The sequence below is a fragment of the Panthera tigris genome, chromosome B4 (genome assembly GCF_018350195.1).
Source record: "Panthera tigris isolate Pti1 chromosome B4, P.tigris_Pti1_mat1.1, whole genome shotgun sequence".
Classification (NCBI taxonomy): Eukaryota; Metazoa; Chordata; class Mammalia; order Carnivora; family Felidae; genus Panthera; species Panthera tigris.
The window spans coordinates 122,530,726-122,542,771 of record NC_056666.1 but is presented as its reverse complement, the minus strand read 5'-3'; the positions used below and the strand labels follow the sequence as shown (position 1 = coordinate 122,542,771).

At 41.8% G+C, this 12,046-nt stretch overlaps 1 protein-coding gene across 1 annotated transcript in view; it reads right to left on the bottom strand.

Annotated features, from left to right (window-relative positions):
* STAB2 (stabilin 2) overlaps positions 1–10,918 on the bottom strand; it is a 163,632-nt gene extending 152,714 nt beyond the window's left edge. The window contains exons 1-3 of the mRNA XM_042993052.1: positions 10,841–10,918; positions 6,290–6,423; positions 3,992–4,107 (exon numbers count right to left, since the gene is read on the bottom strand). Coding sequence (XP_042848986.1) covers positions 3,992–4,107; positions 6,290–6,423; positions 10,841–10,918 — 328 coding nt within the window. The remainder of the gene's footprint in view (positions 1–3,991; positions 4,108–6,289; positions 6,424–10,840) is intronic.
* Between the last annotated feature and the right edge of the window lie 1,128 nt (positions 10,919–12,046).

The following is a 12,046-nucleotide window of genomic DNA, read 5'->3' as shown; positions in this document are numbered from 1 at the left end:
AGTTCTGTTTCTTTAAAGGAAGATAATAAACTTCCTGGGCAGCAAGATCTTGGCCAAAGTCCTCCCTGTAATTTTCTCTCCCAATGAACACCAGAAATGCCTACTTCGTCACGTGACCACCTTTGTTTAAAAGCTTGGCTCACAGTGTTCAGGCAGAGAATATGCACCACTTATAGCTCTGGCTGAAATTGTCTCCCTGGGAAACTGATGTGAAATAGGTTCCTCGTGTGAACGCAGCTTTATTTCTTACTCAAAGCCGAAAGGAGTGTGCCTAGAAGACTGGTTTCAAATATGTAGAAGTCCGTTATTTACAACCTGTGCAGTGAATGGCAAGAAACATAGAACAGGAAAGAAAGAGATCTGGAAACACAAATAATACAGCAGAAGAAAAAATGCATGTGCAGAATTTGATGACGCTGCCCTCAAAAAGAAGAATCAAGACCATTTCCCTTTGAAGTAATCAGGTTGTTTTGGCCACGGTCCAACTTCTGTGTAACCCTTTTGCCTGCATTCTTTTTCCATTACTTTGAGTTGTTGCCCAAATCAGTTAATGTTCATGGTGGAATAAAAAGAACTGGGATGTTCCAATAAAAAAAAATCTATTTCCTCTCAAGTAGGATATTGGTTGTTGAAATGTGATTGTTTCAACATTAAAAATATGTTTTTGTGCTATAGAATAAAGACTTCTATGTGCTGATCTGATAGAGCAGTACAAGTTTTAATGAGGGAGAAGCAAGTTAAATCTGGGTAGAAACAACTTCCTTATGTCAGGATGACATATCTTTTTTCCCCCCCAAGTGAGAATTCATGCCTTATTCTTAATTTCAGCAGACGATGAGTAATTTTTTCTCATTGTGCTTTTTTGTGTTTTATGATTTTTCAGAATTGAAACAAGCGTTATTTTCTAGTTGGAATAAGGCACTCTTAAAACAGTTTTAGAAGTAACCCAGAGGTATCCAGAGTGAATGTATTTGTTCATGCTTTGAAAAGGAACTGGATGCCATGATTGCCTTGGAAAGAAGGCCATTCCAGGGCTTGGGCTTCCTCAAAAAGATGTATGGGCACACGTCAGCAGCTCTGAAATGGCCTTATCCTTGCGGAAATGTCGAGCGATAGGCAAGATCTCACTTGTCATCACCACAGAATGTGAGAGGTGAAATATACAGCCAAGTAGAACATTTATCTCTTTCCTGAACTAAAGGAAGGAAGCCTTTGGAGACATTTGGTATGTTTGGAAGATGCAGATAAAGGGAAGTGTCCTTTTGCTCCAACAAGAGGATAGAAGAATGACCATCTGTCCGGTCCCTGCTTTTCACATCCTTTGCTTCTCGGACCTCAAGACGCAGCAGAAGGAAATGTGTGACCCCTCAAGGAACCGCGCACACTCAATGGCAGGCAGGAGCCTTGCCCCATTCGCGCCTGGCACATTGTGACGGCATGAAGCCCACTGAAGATTTTGGATCCCGTTTGCCTGCTCACATTTAGGAGTTACCTGCTGTTTAAGAAGGGCTCAAAGAAAGAATGCCACTTTATTTGGCTTTCATTTCAGTAACAGTCTGTTTTGACTGTTGCTCATTCATTTATTTATAAAACATTATTAAAGTGCCTTCTTTGTGTCCCTCTGTCAAGCACTCTCATCTACATTAATATTTTAATATTACTACAGGTTTGTAGAGTAGGACTTTGTACCCCCATTTGGCATGGCAGCAATTAACTCGCCCAGTGACAGAACTGGATTCAAGCCAAAACGTGGGAGCAGGACTAGTGTCTTTTTGTCCCCCTGGCTGTGGGGGACATTCTTTCTGTTCTGTTCTGTTGCACATTGCCATTCCTTCTGTTGCACATGCTGACTTTGGTTGCTGTATCCTGGGCAAAGCCTTGTCTACAGGGGGTCTGTTCAATAACAGCATCAGATTAGTTTTTGTGGGTTAGAAAGAGAAAAATCGACCTAAAAGTTTTTGTATCATATCAGGATGTCTCTAAGAACTGAATGTGAGCGTGATCACATCTGGAGCTAAAAAAGGTCTTGAAATCTGGAAGGGTGGGTTAATCACTTGACTCTGTTGTAACACACGATCACGCAGTGCCCCCATGCTGGTGTGAACCCGACAGAACAGTCAATAGAGAGAAGGCCAGGATTTCCTGAACCCCAACCTTGGCCTTTCCAGGATAAGGAGCATAACCCAGTCATTGACTGGGAGGGCTAAAGGGACCTACCAATCAAGAGGGAAGTTAGAAACACATTTGGAGGATCTCCCTTTCCTTTCTTTCTTTTTTAATAAGCTCTGTTCCAGCAATGGGGCAGAGTAGAAAGACAGCAGGCTTTGGTGACAGGCAGCCCTGAACTTGAACTTGCTTTATCATTGATCAGGCCAAAAGAAATTGGTAAGATATCATCTTTAAATCTCTGATTCCTCACAGGCGAAATGGAGATAAAAATGTCCAACTCAAAGATGTGTTTTAAGAATTAAAGGAGGTAATACAGGCTGATACCTCTCTGGTGCTTAATGTCAGAAATGTTGAATAAATGGAAGTTATTATTCATTTTATCATTAGTTTAAACAACAACAACAGTGTAAGGGGAACCTGGGTGGCTCAATTGGTTAAGTATCTGGCTCTTGATTTCAGCTCAGGTCATGATCTTATGGTTCGTGAGTTCCAGCCCCACATCAGGTTCCTCATACTGACAGTGCAGAGCCTGCTTAGGATTCTCTCTCTCTCCCTCTTTCTCTGCTCCCCTGGTCCCACCCTGCTCGCTTGCTCTCTCTCAAGATAACTAAATGAACTTAAAAAAAAAAAAAAAGCAGTGTCAACATCAGGCAAGAAGGGCTCGACTGTTTAGAAGCCACATGGGGACAAAAAAGACCAGGGAAATGAGCTAAACCGTTTAGGGTTTCCTATATGTGACAGAAAGAAGTTTCTATTTTGCTATTTTGTTCTTTCTCTATACCTTTCTAAACTTTGCAAGCTGTGTGCAATTTGCTTGTATTATTTTAGTCAGAAAAAAAGAAAAGCAAAAGAGAACTAGTCTCTCTCCTTAAATGGATTCTTTTTTTTAAAGTTTATTTATTTTGAGAGAGAGAAAGAGAGAGAGAATGTGAGCAGGGAAAAGACAGAGAGAGAAAGAGAGAATCCCAAGCAGGCTCCATGCTGTCAGCAGAGAGCCTGATGCAGGGCTCAAACTCACAAACGATGAGATCATGACCTGAGCTGAAACCAAGAGTCAGACGCTTAACCGACTGAGCCTTCTTGGCGCCCCTCTCCTTAAGTGGATTCTTAAGGAGATGTTTCATTACGCTGAAAAATGGGGAAAAATGGTAAATGCATGAATTAAAATGCCTGATTTTTTACTATCCAAGGGAAAAAAAAGAGATTTTTCATAATTTGCCTATCCTAGCAAGGACCTAGTTACTACTTGAGTGTTAACATCCTTAATCATGATAGAAGTTCAATTTTAGCTCACAAATGTTATGCTTGACCACAGGAGTCTAACTATACCATTGGCTCAGATTTGGCTAGTAGTTTTTCTTACAGTGGAACTGGTCCTTATAGAGTTTGATTCCATATTAAGATTAAAGTTTTAGTAGATTTAACTATTATTTCTGTTGTCAAACAATAACTACATTCTTTGAGATGCTATAATAAAATCTCACCTTAAAGAAAATTGTACTTGGGGTTATAGTAGCCCAGAATTCTTACATCCTCTCTATGATCAGTTATCTTTTTTATAAAAATGGATATCCTTTCAATTGTCCCTTTTTCTGACTTGTAAGGGAATTCTCTTAAAGAGAGATCTCTAACTGGAGGAAAGCAGATTTCTTTGTAAAAGCTGACAGGGCAAGAAAGATTTTCTACATATAGACTGAGATGGAATTTTCTAAAAAAGGTGCTGACACTCTCCTTTTATCAGACTTCCTTCCTTTCAATTTTCTGTGAAATGGGACATTGAAAATCAAGTATCAAAGTCCAAGAAAAGTGCTGTGCCACTTACCCATGCAGTCTGGGCCCCAATGGCCTGGACAGCACTGAGGTTGGACATAGTCCTTCCTACAGATATGGCGGCATCCAGGGAGAGACAGCGAATACTTCCTGATTTCAAAGGTGTACCTTAGAGAGGAAGGAGAAGACATAAACCCATGATCAGAACAATTCAGTTAACTCTGGGCAGTGGGATTTTCCTATATTTTTATTTAGGTCTTTCTTTACACTTGCCTATATGTTAAAAAACATAGATTGAACAGAATTTTGCTGTCTAGGGAGAATAAAACTTAATCATGATTTACCTTTAATTGTATAAAATGGATGACAATGAAAATAAAGGTGAAATATCAGAGCACAACGAAAATAAAGGTGAAATGATGTCAGAAGTGGGGCTGGTAGATAAAGGAAATAGTGTTAGGCTCTGGGTACATGTTACCGGTGGACGTCACACTTGTCGCAGCTAATACAAGAAGGAAAAGATCGTAGGTTCTGGGATGCACAGGATCTCTGGATCAAACTGCCTAGGATGAGAATGTCTTTTGCAGGGACTCTATATGTAAACATTTCTGTGAGAGGTGGTGTAGTGTAGTGGGCAATATATGTCACAATATCCTCAAGGGAGATGTAATGATGAATTTCTTAGAACAGTTTTTATACCATCTGAGGTACAGATCTGGAATAGCAATTCTATGGAGGCTAACCACCATTGTCTATTTTGATGGAATCTCTGCATGGATGGCTTATTCCAGGATTTGACTTTAGTGTATCTAGAGACGATTCTTCAGGAATATCATTTCTTTCAACTGGGCTATTAAGAATAGTGTGCAGGTGAGTTTCAGGTTGTACTTCTAATCTAGTCCCTGAGTTACTGGCTTTATGGGCCGTCAAGATGGAGACAGAGTTGACAATTCCTCTGGAAGCTTGAGAAGAGATGGCAGGGGCATCTCTTCGCAAAGATGGGAAGAGGAAGAGCCAAGGGCAGAATGAAACATCCCCTCAGGGGCCAATCTTGGGTTCATTTCAGCATAAATGAATGACCGATCAAAGTCTTCAATTCTGCAACAGAGAGCACGAGTATAATAATCTTATCCTGTGTGTGTGTGTGTGTGTGTGTGTGTGTGTTGGAGGGGGGATGGTAGGGTGGGGAGGACATAACCAAGTGCCCACCTGGGCCATGAAAAAAAGTTGCCAATACAAAGAGTTCTTCAATAAAGCCATCGTATAATTTTAACCTCGAATCCTAAATCTTTATATACTTCCTAAGAGAATCTGGTCAAAATGTGTGACCATTTTGGTACCTGAATGGTCACCTGTTGCGTATGCTTGCTAATTCTAGGTCAGTTAGTCTTGGGAAGCTTTTTTTAAAATTTTTACTTTGAGAGAGACAGCGAGAGGGAGAGCAGGGGAGAGAGGTAGAGGGAGACAGAGAGAGAGAATCTAAGCAGGTGCCATGCTCAGTGTGGAGCCCAACCCAGGGCTCGATCTCATGACTCTGTAATCATGACCTGAGCCGAATCAGGAGTTGGATGCTCAATCAACTGAGCCACCCAGGTGCCCCAGAAAGCTTTTATTAAAATTGATGATTTTGGTCATAGAATATATCGTGGTCATATTAAGTGAACATGAATTTAAAATAGCGTAATATAACAGTATTAAGTTTCCATTTTATACAAAATAAGAAATAGTACTGATCCTTCATCCCTGAATTAGGAATGAGCTCATTGAGAGATGTCTAATGTCTAAATCAGTAGACTTAGTATACTGAACATTGTGTTGACACTTGAGCTGTGTGGCTGCTTGCATTAGCCAGTAAGTGAAACTGCTCGTCTTCCTTTGCAAGGATTAGCCTTGAATTATGAGAGTTTTGAATCATTAGAGGATTTCAGCAATGCAATGCTCACAGAAAATGTATGAAGCTGTAACTCCTTTGTCTTCTCTCGTTAGGTTCTAATTAGTATCAGGATCCATAGCTGGCTAATAAGATGACTGCCGGATCCATGGCTTTTCAGTCCATGTTCTGACTAGAAACTTTCCAAATGAAACAAAACCCAGATTTTTAAAATAAAGAAGGGCACGATGAGGGGAAAATGTTTGTGTGCAATGCAATATAGTCAATTTTGTATGGAAATGTGAATCAAAAATATATTTTTTAGATGCAAGGTTGTAAGTTGTGAGTTTGGATTGAATGTAATCCTAAAGTAAGGGAAAATCACAGAAATGCTTTGTAGTGTTTGAGATGGGAAGTTTCCATTAGATTCACAATCCCTTAAATTTCAAGACTTGAGTACATTTATTTTCTCATGAGTACCTGCAATCTCGAACCCCTACGGAGCCATTGGTAACCTTTGTGTAACCATCTGGGCAATTAATTTCTAAGTTGAGCAAGCAGGATCGGCACTCAGTCCTAATTGTAAGCAGAGATGTCTTATCACACCTTTTTGCCTGTGAAGACATAAAAAAAAATCAAGTCCCATTAGCAGAACCTTGGTTGGCCAATCTTCCCCATTGGATTCATGTCCGTGGAATGACAGGGATGGCAACAGGTTGATTGGTAATGACTGGCTGGTTGCTTTCAACCTTATGTAGAAAGAGTGTTGGGATCAACAAGCAATGTCTGCCATGGCTGTAGGTGATGAACGAGGCTGCTTGTACCACCTGTTTGCTGTCCTTGATCTAAAGTGTGGAATCCAATAAAGCAAGGTAACTTCATTACATACACTTACCCAATTGGGAATCCTGAAATATAGAGTACACTTTCCAAATGGGAAAAATTTTAAAGTGGTTATTTAGGGTCAATTGGTCATAGATCAACAGGTCTCAAGAATATTCTTTCAGCATTGATTCTACAGCAATAGTCTAGTCTGGGTGCTAAATGCTACGAAGCATATAGTTCCTGCTCCAAAGGTGTTTGCAACATTTTGATTAGAATTCAGCTAGACTATGGGCTCCAACAGGCAGTGATCTTTTTCTGTTTGGTCCTTGAATATTTCCCAAGCACATAGAACAGTGCCTGGTACATAGTAGTGCTTAGTAAAATATTTGTTGATTGAATGCGTTGTAGGAAATACAACAGACCCACTAGAAACAGTCACTTAGCAACATTAAGCAGTAGCGAATCAACTGCTAGTATGAATGATGCAGACCCATGTTGGCCCTGTCTTCAGGATCTCTCATTGTCCAAGATGTTGGTGGTGGTTCTCCCAAATAGATTTGGTCCCCTCTCTCTAATCTCCTTCATTTCCCATCAAGTTTAAGAAGAAGCAGTTTCATACAATGAAGAGAGACAAAATGTGGGAGTCAAAAAACCTAAGATTGGAATCAAGCTCTGTATCTTGCTAAGTGTACAGTCTTGAACGAATTCTTCACCCTTTGCCATCCTCTGTGATGGGGAAGTGCAAATAATCACTCTCCAGGTTACGGAGACCTTTAAATGTTATGTGCAAATTGCCTGGCCCAGTATCTGGAATATTTTAGGCAGTAAATGCTAGTTCCCGTAACGCTTCTCTGTCCCCACCTCTGTGTTTTGCTTACTGTCTCTTTGGATAGAAATGTGCTTCCTCCTCCTCTTGGCTCCCCAAACTTCATCTTTCAAGCCCCTGCTTAAGACACTATTTCCACAAAACCACCCCCATCTCTCTTCCTTTTCTCAACTTCTTCTCTTCATGTGGTTGGCCAGTGGAACACATTTTGTTGTCTTTGTTTTCCATTTAAAAACCCCTGTGGGAGGGGACCCTGTCTCTTACTTCTTACTTACTCTCATCCACAAATAGCACACAGGCCAGCACTAGGTAGGGGTGGTGAGAATGTCATAACTACTTCTAAGTTTACTGAAATATATAAAGGCTGCATAAGAAGAAGTCTTATTTTTACAGAGAAATTTATGGTTATAAGTACTTCCAAGAGCATCATCTAATTTGATCTTGACTATGCTGAAGATAAACAGGGAGGTATCATCATCCCCATTCTAGGGGGGAGAAAACTGAGGTGAGGGGAGGTTCTGTGACTTGCCAAGGCCACACTGTAAGCTTTTGGTCTTTTGATTCCTTTTTTTTTTAATTTAATTTTTTATTTTTTAAAACTTACATCCAAATTAGTTAGCATATAGTGAAACAATGATTTCAGGAGTAGTAGATTCCTTAGTGCCCCTTACCCATTTAGCCCATCCCCCCTCCCACACCCCCTCCAGTAACCCTCTGTTTGTTCTCCATATTTATGAGTCTCTTCTGTTTGGTCCCCCTCCCTGTTTTTATATTATTTTTGTTTCCCTTCCCTTATGTTCATCTGTTTTGTCTCTTAAAGTCCTCATGTGAGTGAAGTCATATGATTTTTGTCTTTCTCTGACAGACTAATTTCACTTAGCATAATACCCTCCAGTTCTATCCACGTAGTTGCAAATGGCAAGATTTCATTCTTTTTGATTGATGAGTATTACTCCATTGTATATATGTACCACATGTTCTTTATCCATTCATCCATCTATGGACATTTGGGCTCTTTCCATACTTTGGCTATTTTTGATAGTGCTGCTATGAACATGGGGATGCATGTGTCCCTTTGAAACAGCACACCCGTATCCCGTGGATAAATGCCTAGTAGTGCAATTGCTGGGTCGTAGAGTAGTTCTATTTTTAGTTTTTTGAGGAACCTCCATACTGTTTTCCAGAGTGGCTGCACCAGCTTGCATTCCTAGGTCTTTTGATTCCTTGATTAGCTTATTCCTCTTCCCTGCATGCTATACAACGGCACATAGAAAAATAAAATCTGTTTTTATGGGCAGCTTTCATTTGATGATCATTATGAACCAAAATAGCCCTGGAATATTCTTTATGGAATAATAGTAAAAGCCACCCTTAGCTAGAGTTTGAATCAACTCCCTTTAATGGTCATGAAGCCTCTACATCTGTTAAAACCGGCTTTTCTTTGTATTAGGTTTTCCCACTTAGATAAGCGGATGGAAGGACATTACTTTTTCTTTTCTTTCTCAAAAGGTCAGGTTTAATACTTGCTTTTCAAGAAATCTCTTGACTTTCAAGTTGTCTTTTTCAAATGGAATGGCTTATTTGGTCTCTTATACAGTCTCCTCTGAAAAGCAAACTCAGCTTTAAACCCTGGTCAAGGCCTGATTTCTGCACTTAAGCAAGCACTCGATGCTGCTGATGGTGATGATGACAATGAAGATGATGATTCTGGCTGTTTGTGGAGCACTGTCAGGGGAGGAACTGCAGTTCAGAGAGATGAATTAACCTGCTCAGGCTTGGACCACTAGTAGGCTGTGGAGCCCAGTGACTGGTCCTCAGACATAGTTGATAAACAAACATATGAGAGCCACGGTTCAAACTCACCACTCTCAAACCTCTAAGCTGGAGCATGAAACCGTTATGCTAGCTTCCAGCATTTTCGTGAAAAGCATTATCAGAGGACATCCAACTGGCGTCGAGTCTGTAGGGATAAATATTTGCCTGGCTCAGATGCAGAATCATGTTTAAGTTTTATGATGAATAGAAATCATGCCTGGGGAAATGCATTTTAAATAAATCACTCAGATTGCCTTGTTCCTACCCCTCGTTTCGGCTGACCTAGCTGCACATCTGATACCCAACTTGCTCTATTAAGACAGCTCATGTGAGGGGCGCCTGGGTGGCTCAGTCGGTTAAGCATCCGACTTCGGCCCAGGTCATGATCTCGCGGTCTGTGGGTTCGAGCCCCACGTCGGGCTCTGTGCTGACCGCTCAGAGCCTGGAGCCTGTTTCAGATTCTGTGTCTCCCTCTTTCTCTGACCCTCCCCTGTTCATGCTCTCTCTCTCTCAAAAATAAATAAATGTTGTTAAAAAAAAAAAAAAGACAGCTCACGTGAGCCTGCTTGAGATGTTGGTGTTCTGGTGGGTTTCACGAGAGATGCTGACCCTACCACCCTGGGTACTTCTTTTTCGTTCTTTCTTTCTTTCTTTTTTTAAAATTTTTTTAATGTTTATTTTTGAGAGAGAGAGAGAGAGCAAGAGCGTGAGCAGGGGCAGGGCAGAGAGACAGGGAATCACAGAATCCAAAGCAGGTTCCAGGCTCTTGAGCTGTCAGTACAGAGCCTGACACGGGGCTCGAATCCACAAACCGTGAGATCATGACCCGAGCTGAAGTTGGGAGCTTAACCGACTGAGCCACCCAGGCACCCCTCTTTTTCTTTTTTCATGTTTTATTTATTTTTGAGAGAGAGACACAAAGTGTGAGCAGGGGAGAGGGAGACACAGAATCCGAAGCAGGCTCCAGGCTCTGAGCTGTCAGCATAGAGCTCGGTATGGAGCTCCAACCCACAAACTGTGACATCATGACCTGAGCCGAAGTTGAACACTTAACCAACTGAGCCACCCAGACACCCCTTTGGGTACTTCTACTACAACTCTGTGGAAGCTAGAAGGGATGAGTTCCCGATGCACTCTGTAACACTGTTTCTCAACCAGACATCACCTACAATTCCCTAGAACATCTGTCTGCTCATCTGTCTTCAGCCGTGGTTATTTTCTATATTCAAAATGATGCAATGGGAGGTATTCACAGTGAATTATTAACACAAAAGAAACCCCCCTGCCCCAGGGGGATACCAACATCTGCAATGGAAAGAGGAACCTTAGCACGAGCGACAGAGTTCCTAACAACGGGGTTTGGCATAGGAATAGAACCAACTGGGTGAGCTCGCCTTTGGAAAGATGGTTCACGACCATTAGGATCCTATTCACTGCAGCCTTTCTCTTTATTTTATGAAGTCCAGAGAGTACCCTTTACCCATCACAACAGAGGAAAGCAGAAAGGTTTTTAACATACCGTGAACATAACAACAACAACAACAAAAATGCGAGTCTCATCTTACCTGCTCTGTAGTTTCAGGCGGGGAGCAGAAATTTTGTACCACCAATCCAAGAAGAAAAAGCATGAACTTCTGTAGCATAGTGAGAAAATATTTGCTCCTTCTGGCTCCAGGCACCTGTCGGAACTATTCAGCTATTCTAACCTAGTCTGATGAACTCCTAGCGAATTCTCTTTCATTTCAGTGTTTGCTTTCAAATCCTTCCCCCTCTTTTTCCTGGATTGAAGCAGATGATATGTGAGAACTGCCTCGAGACAGGAAAAATGGCCAATTCAGGGGTCGTGGTGAAATTGGCCACTCTCGACTCTATATATGTCTTGGTTGAATGACAGGATATCCTGAAGGGGCTGAGGCGGAGACATGCTCTGGAATTTTTGTGCCTCGTGCAACTCCCAAGAACGAGCTCCCACCTCCCAGGGCTCTGCCCATCCCGCTTCTGGTCCTGGCTGCTCCTGGACCCACAGCCCCACGGACACGTATCCAGCCACACCATGGAAAACTGCAGGCCCCTCTCTCCGAATGCAAAGTCCCAATCTTGGTGCCAAGCAGTATTTGTGGGAGTCCCCATAAACAGGAACGATCCCACAGGGGGAATGCTGCAGGAGTTCAGGGTTTTGACTTGGGAGAGGGTGGTGGCCGTCACTTTGGCACGGCTGCCAGACTCTGTTGCAAAAACATGTCTCTTTGTAGTTGCCAACAGGGGGCATTTCGATCTTCCCTTCCTCTCTTCCATGTCACGTCCTAACAGATGACTGAGTGTATAGGTCTCATCTTACCGTTCAAGGTCTAGGTCAAATGCCACCTCTTTGGGGAAGGCTTCCTGTCCTGCCCCTCCAATACCACCTGGGAAACCCTCCCAGCATTTTGCATGTAATACTAGGAAAGCCCAGTCACATCTGTCACAATCCATCTGTCTGTATATCTGTCTCCCAGGCCCAATTGTGAATTCCTTGAGGACAGAGAGAGGCCTTCATCTTCTCGGTATCTCTAAGAGCCTGGAGCAGAGACCTGCATTTGAAAATAATAAAAACAAATAGCAACAGTCAACATTTGTTGAAAACATTCTGTATGCTAGTTACTATTCTAGACTTCTCCATGGATTACCTTGTTTCGTCCTCACAACTCTTAGTGAAATAGTTATTTTCCCCATTTTACAGAGAAGGAAACTGAGGCAAAGAGGTTAGGCAACTTTTCTAAGGTCACACAGCT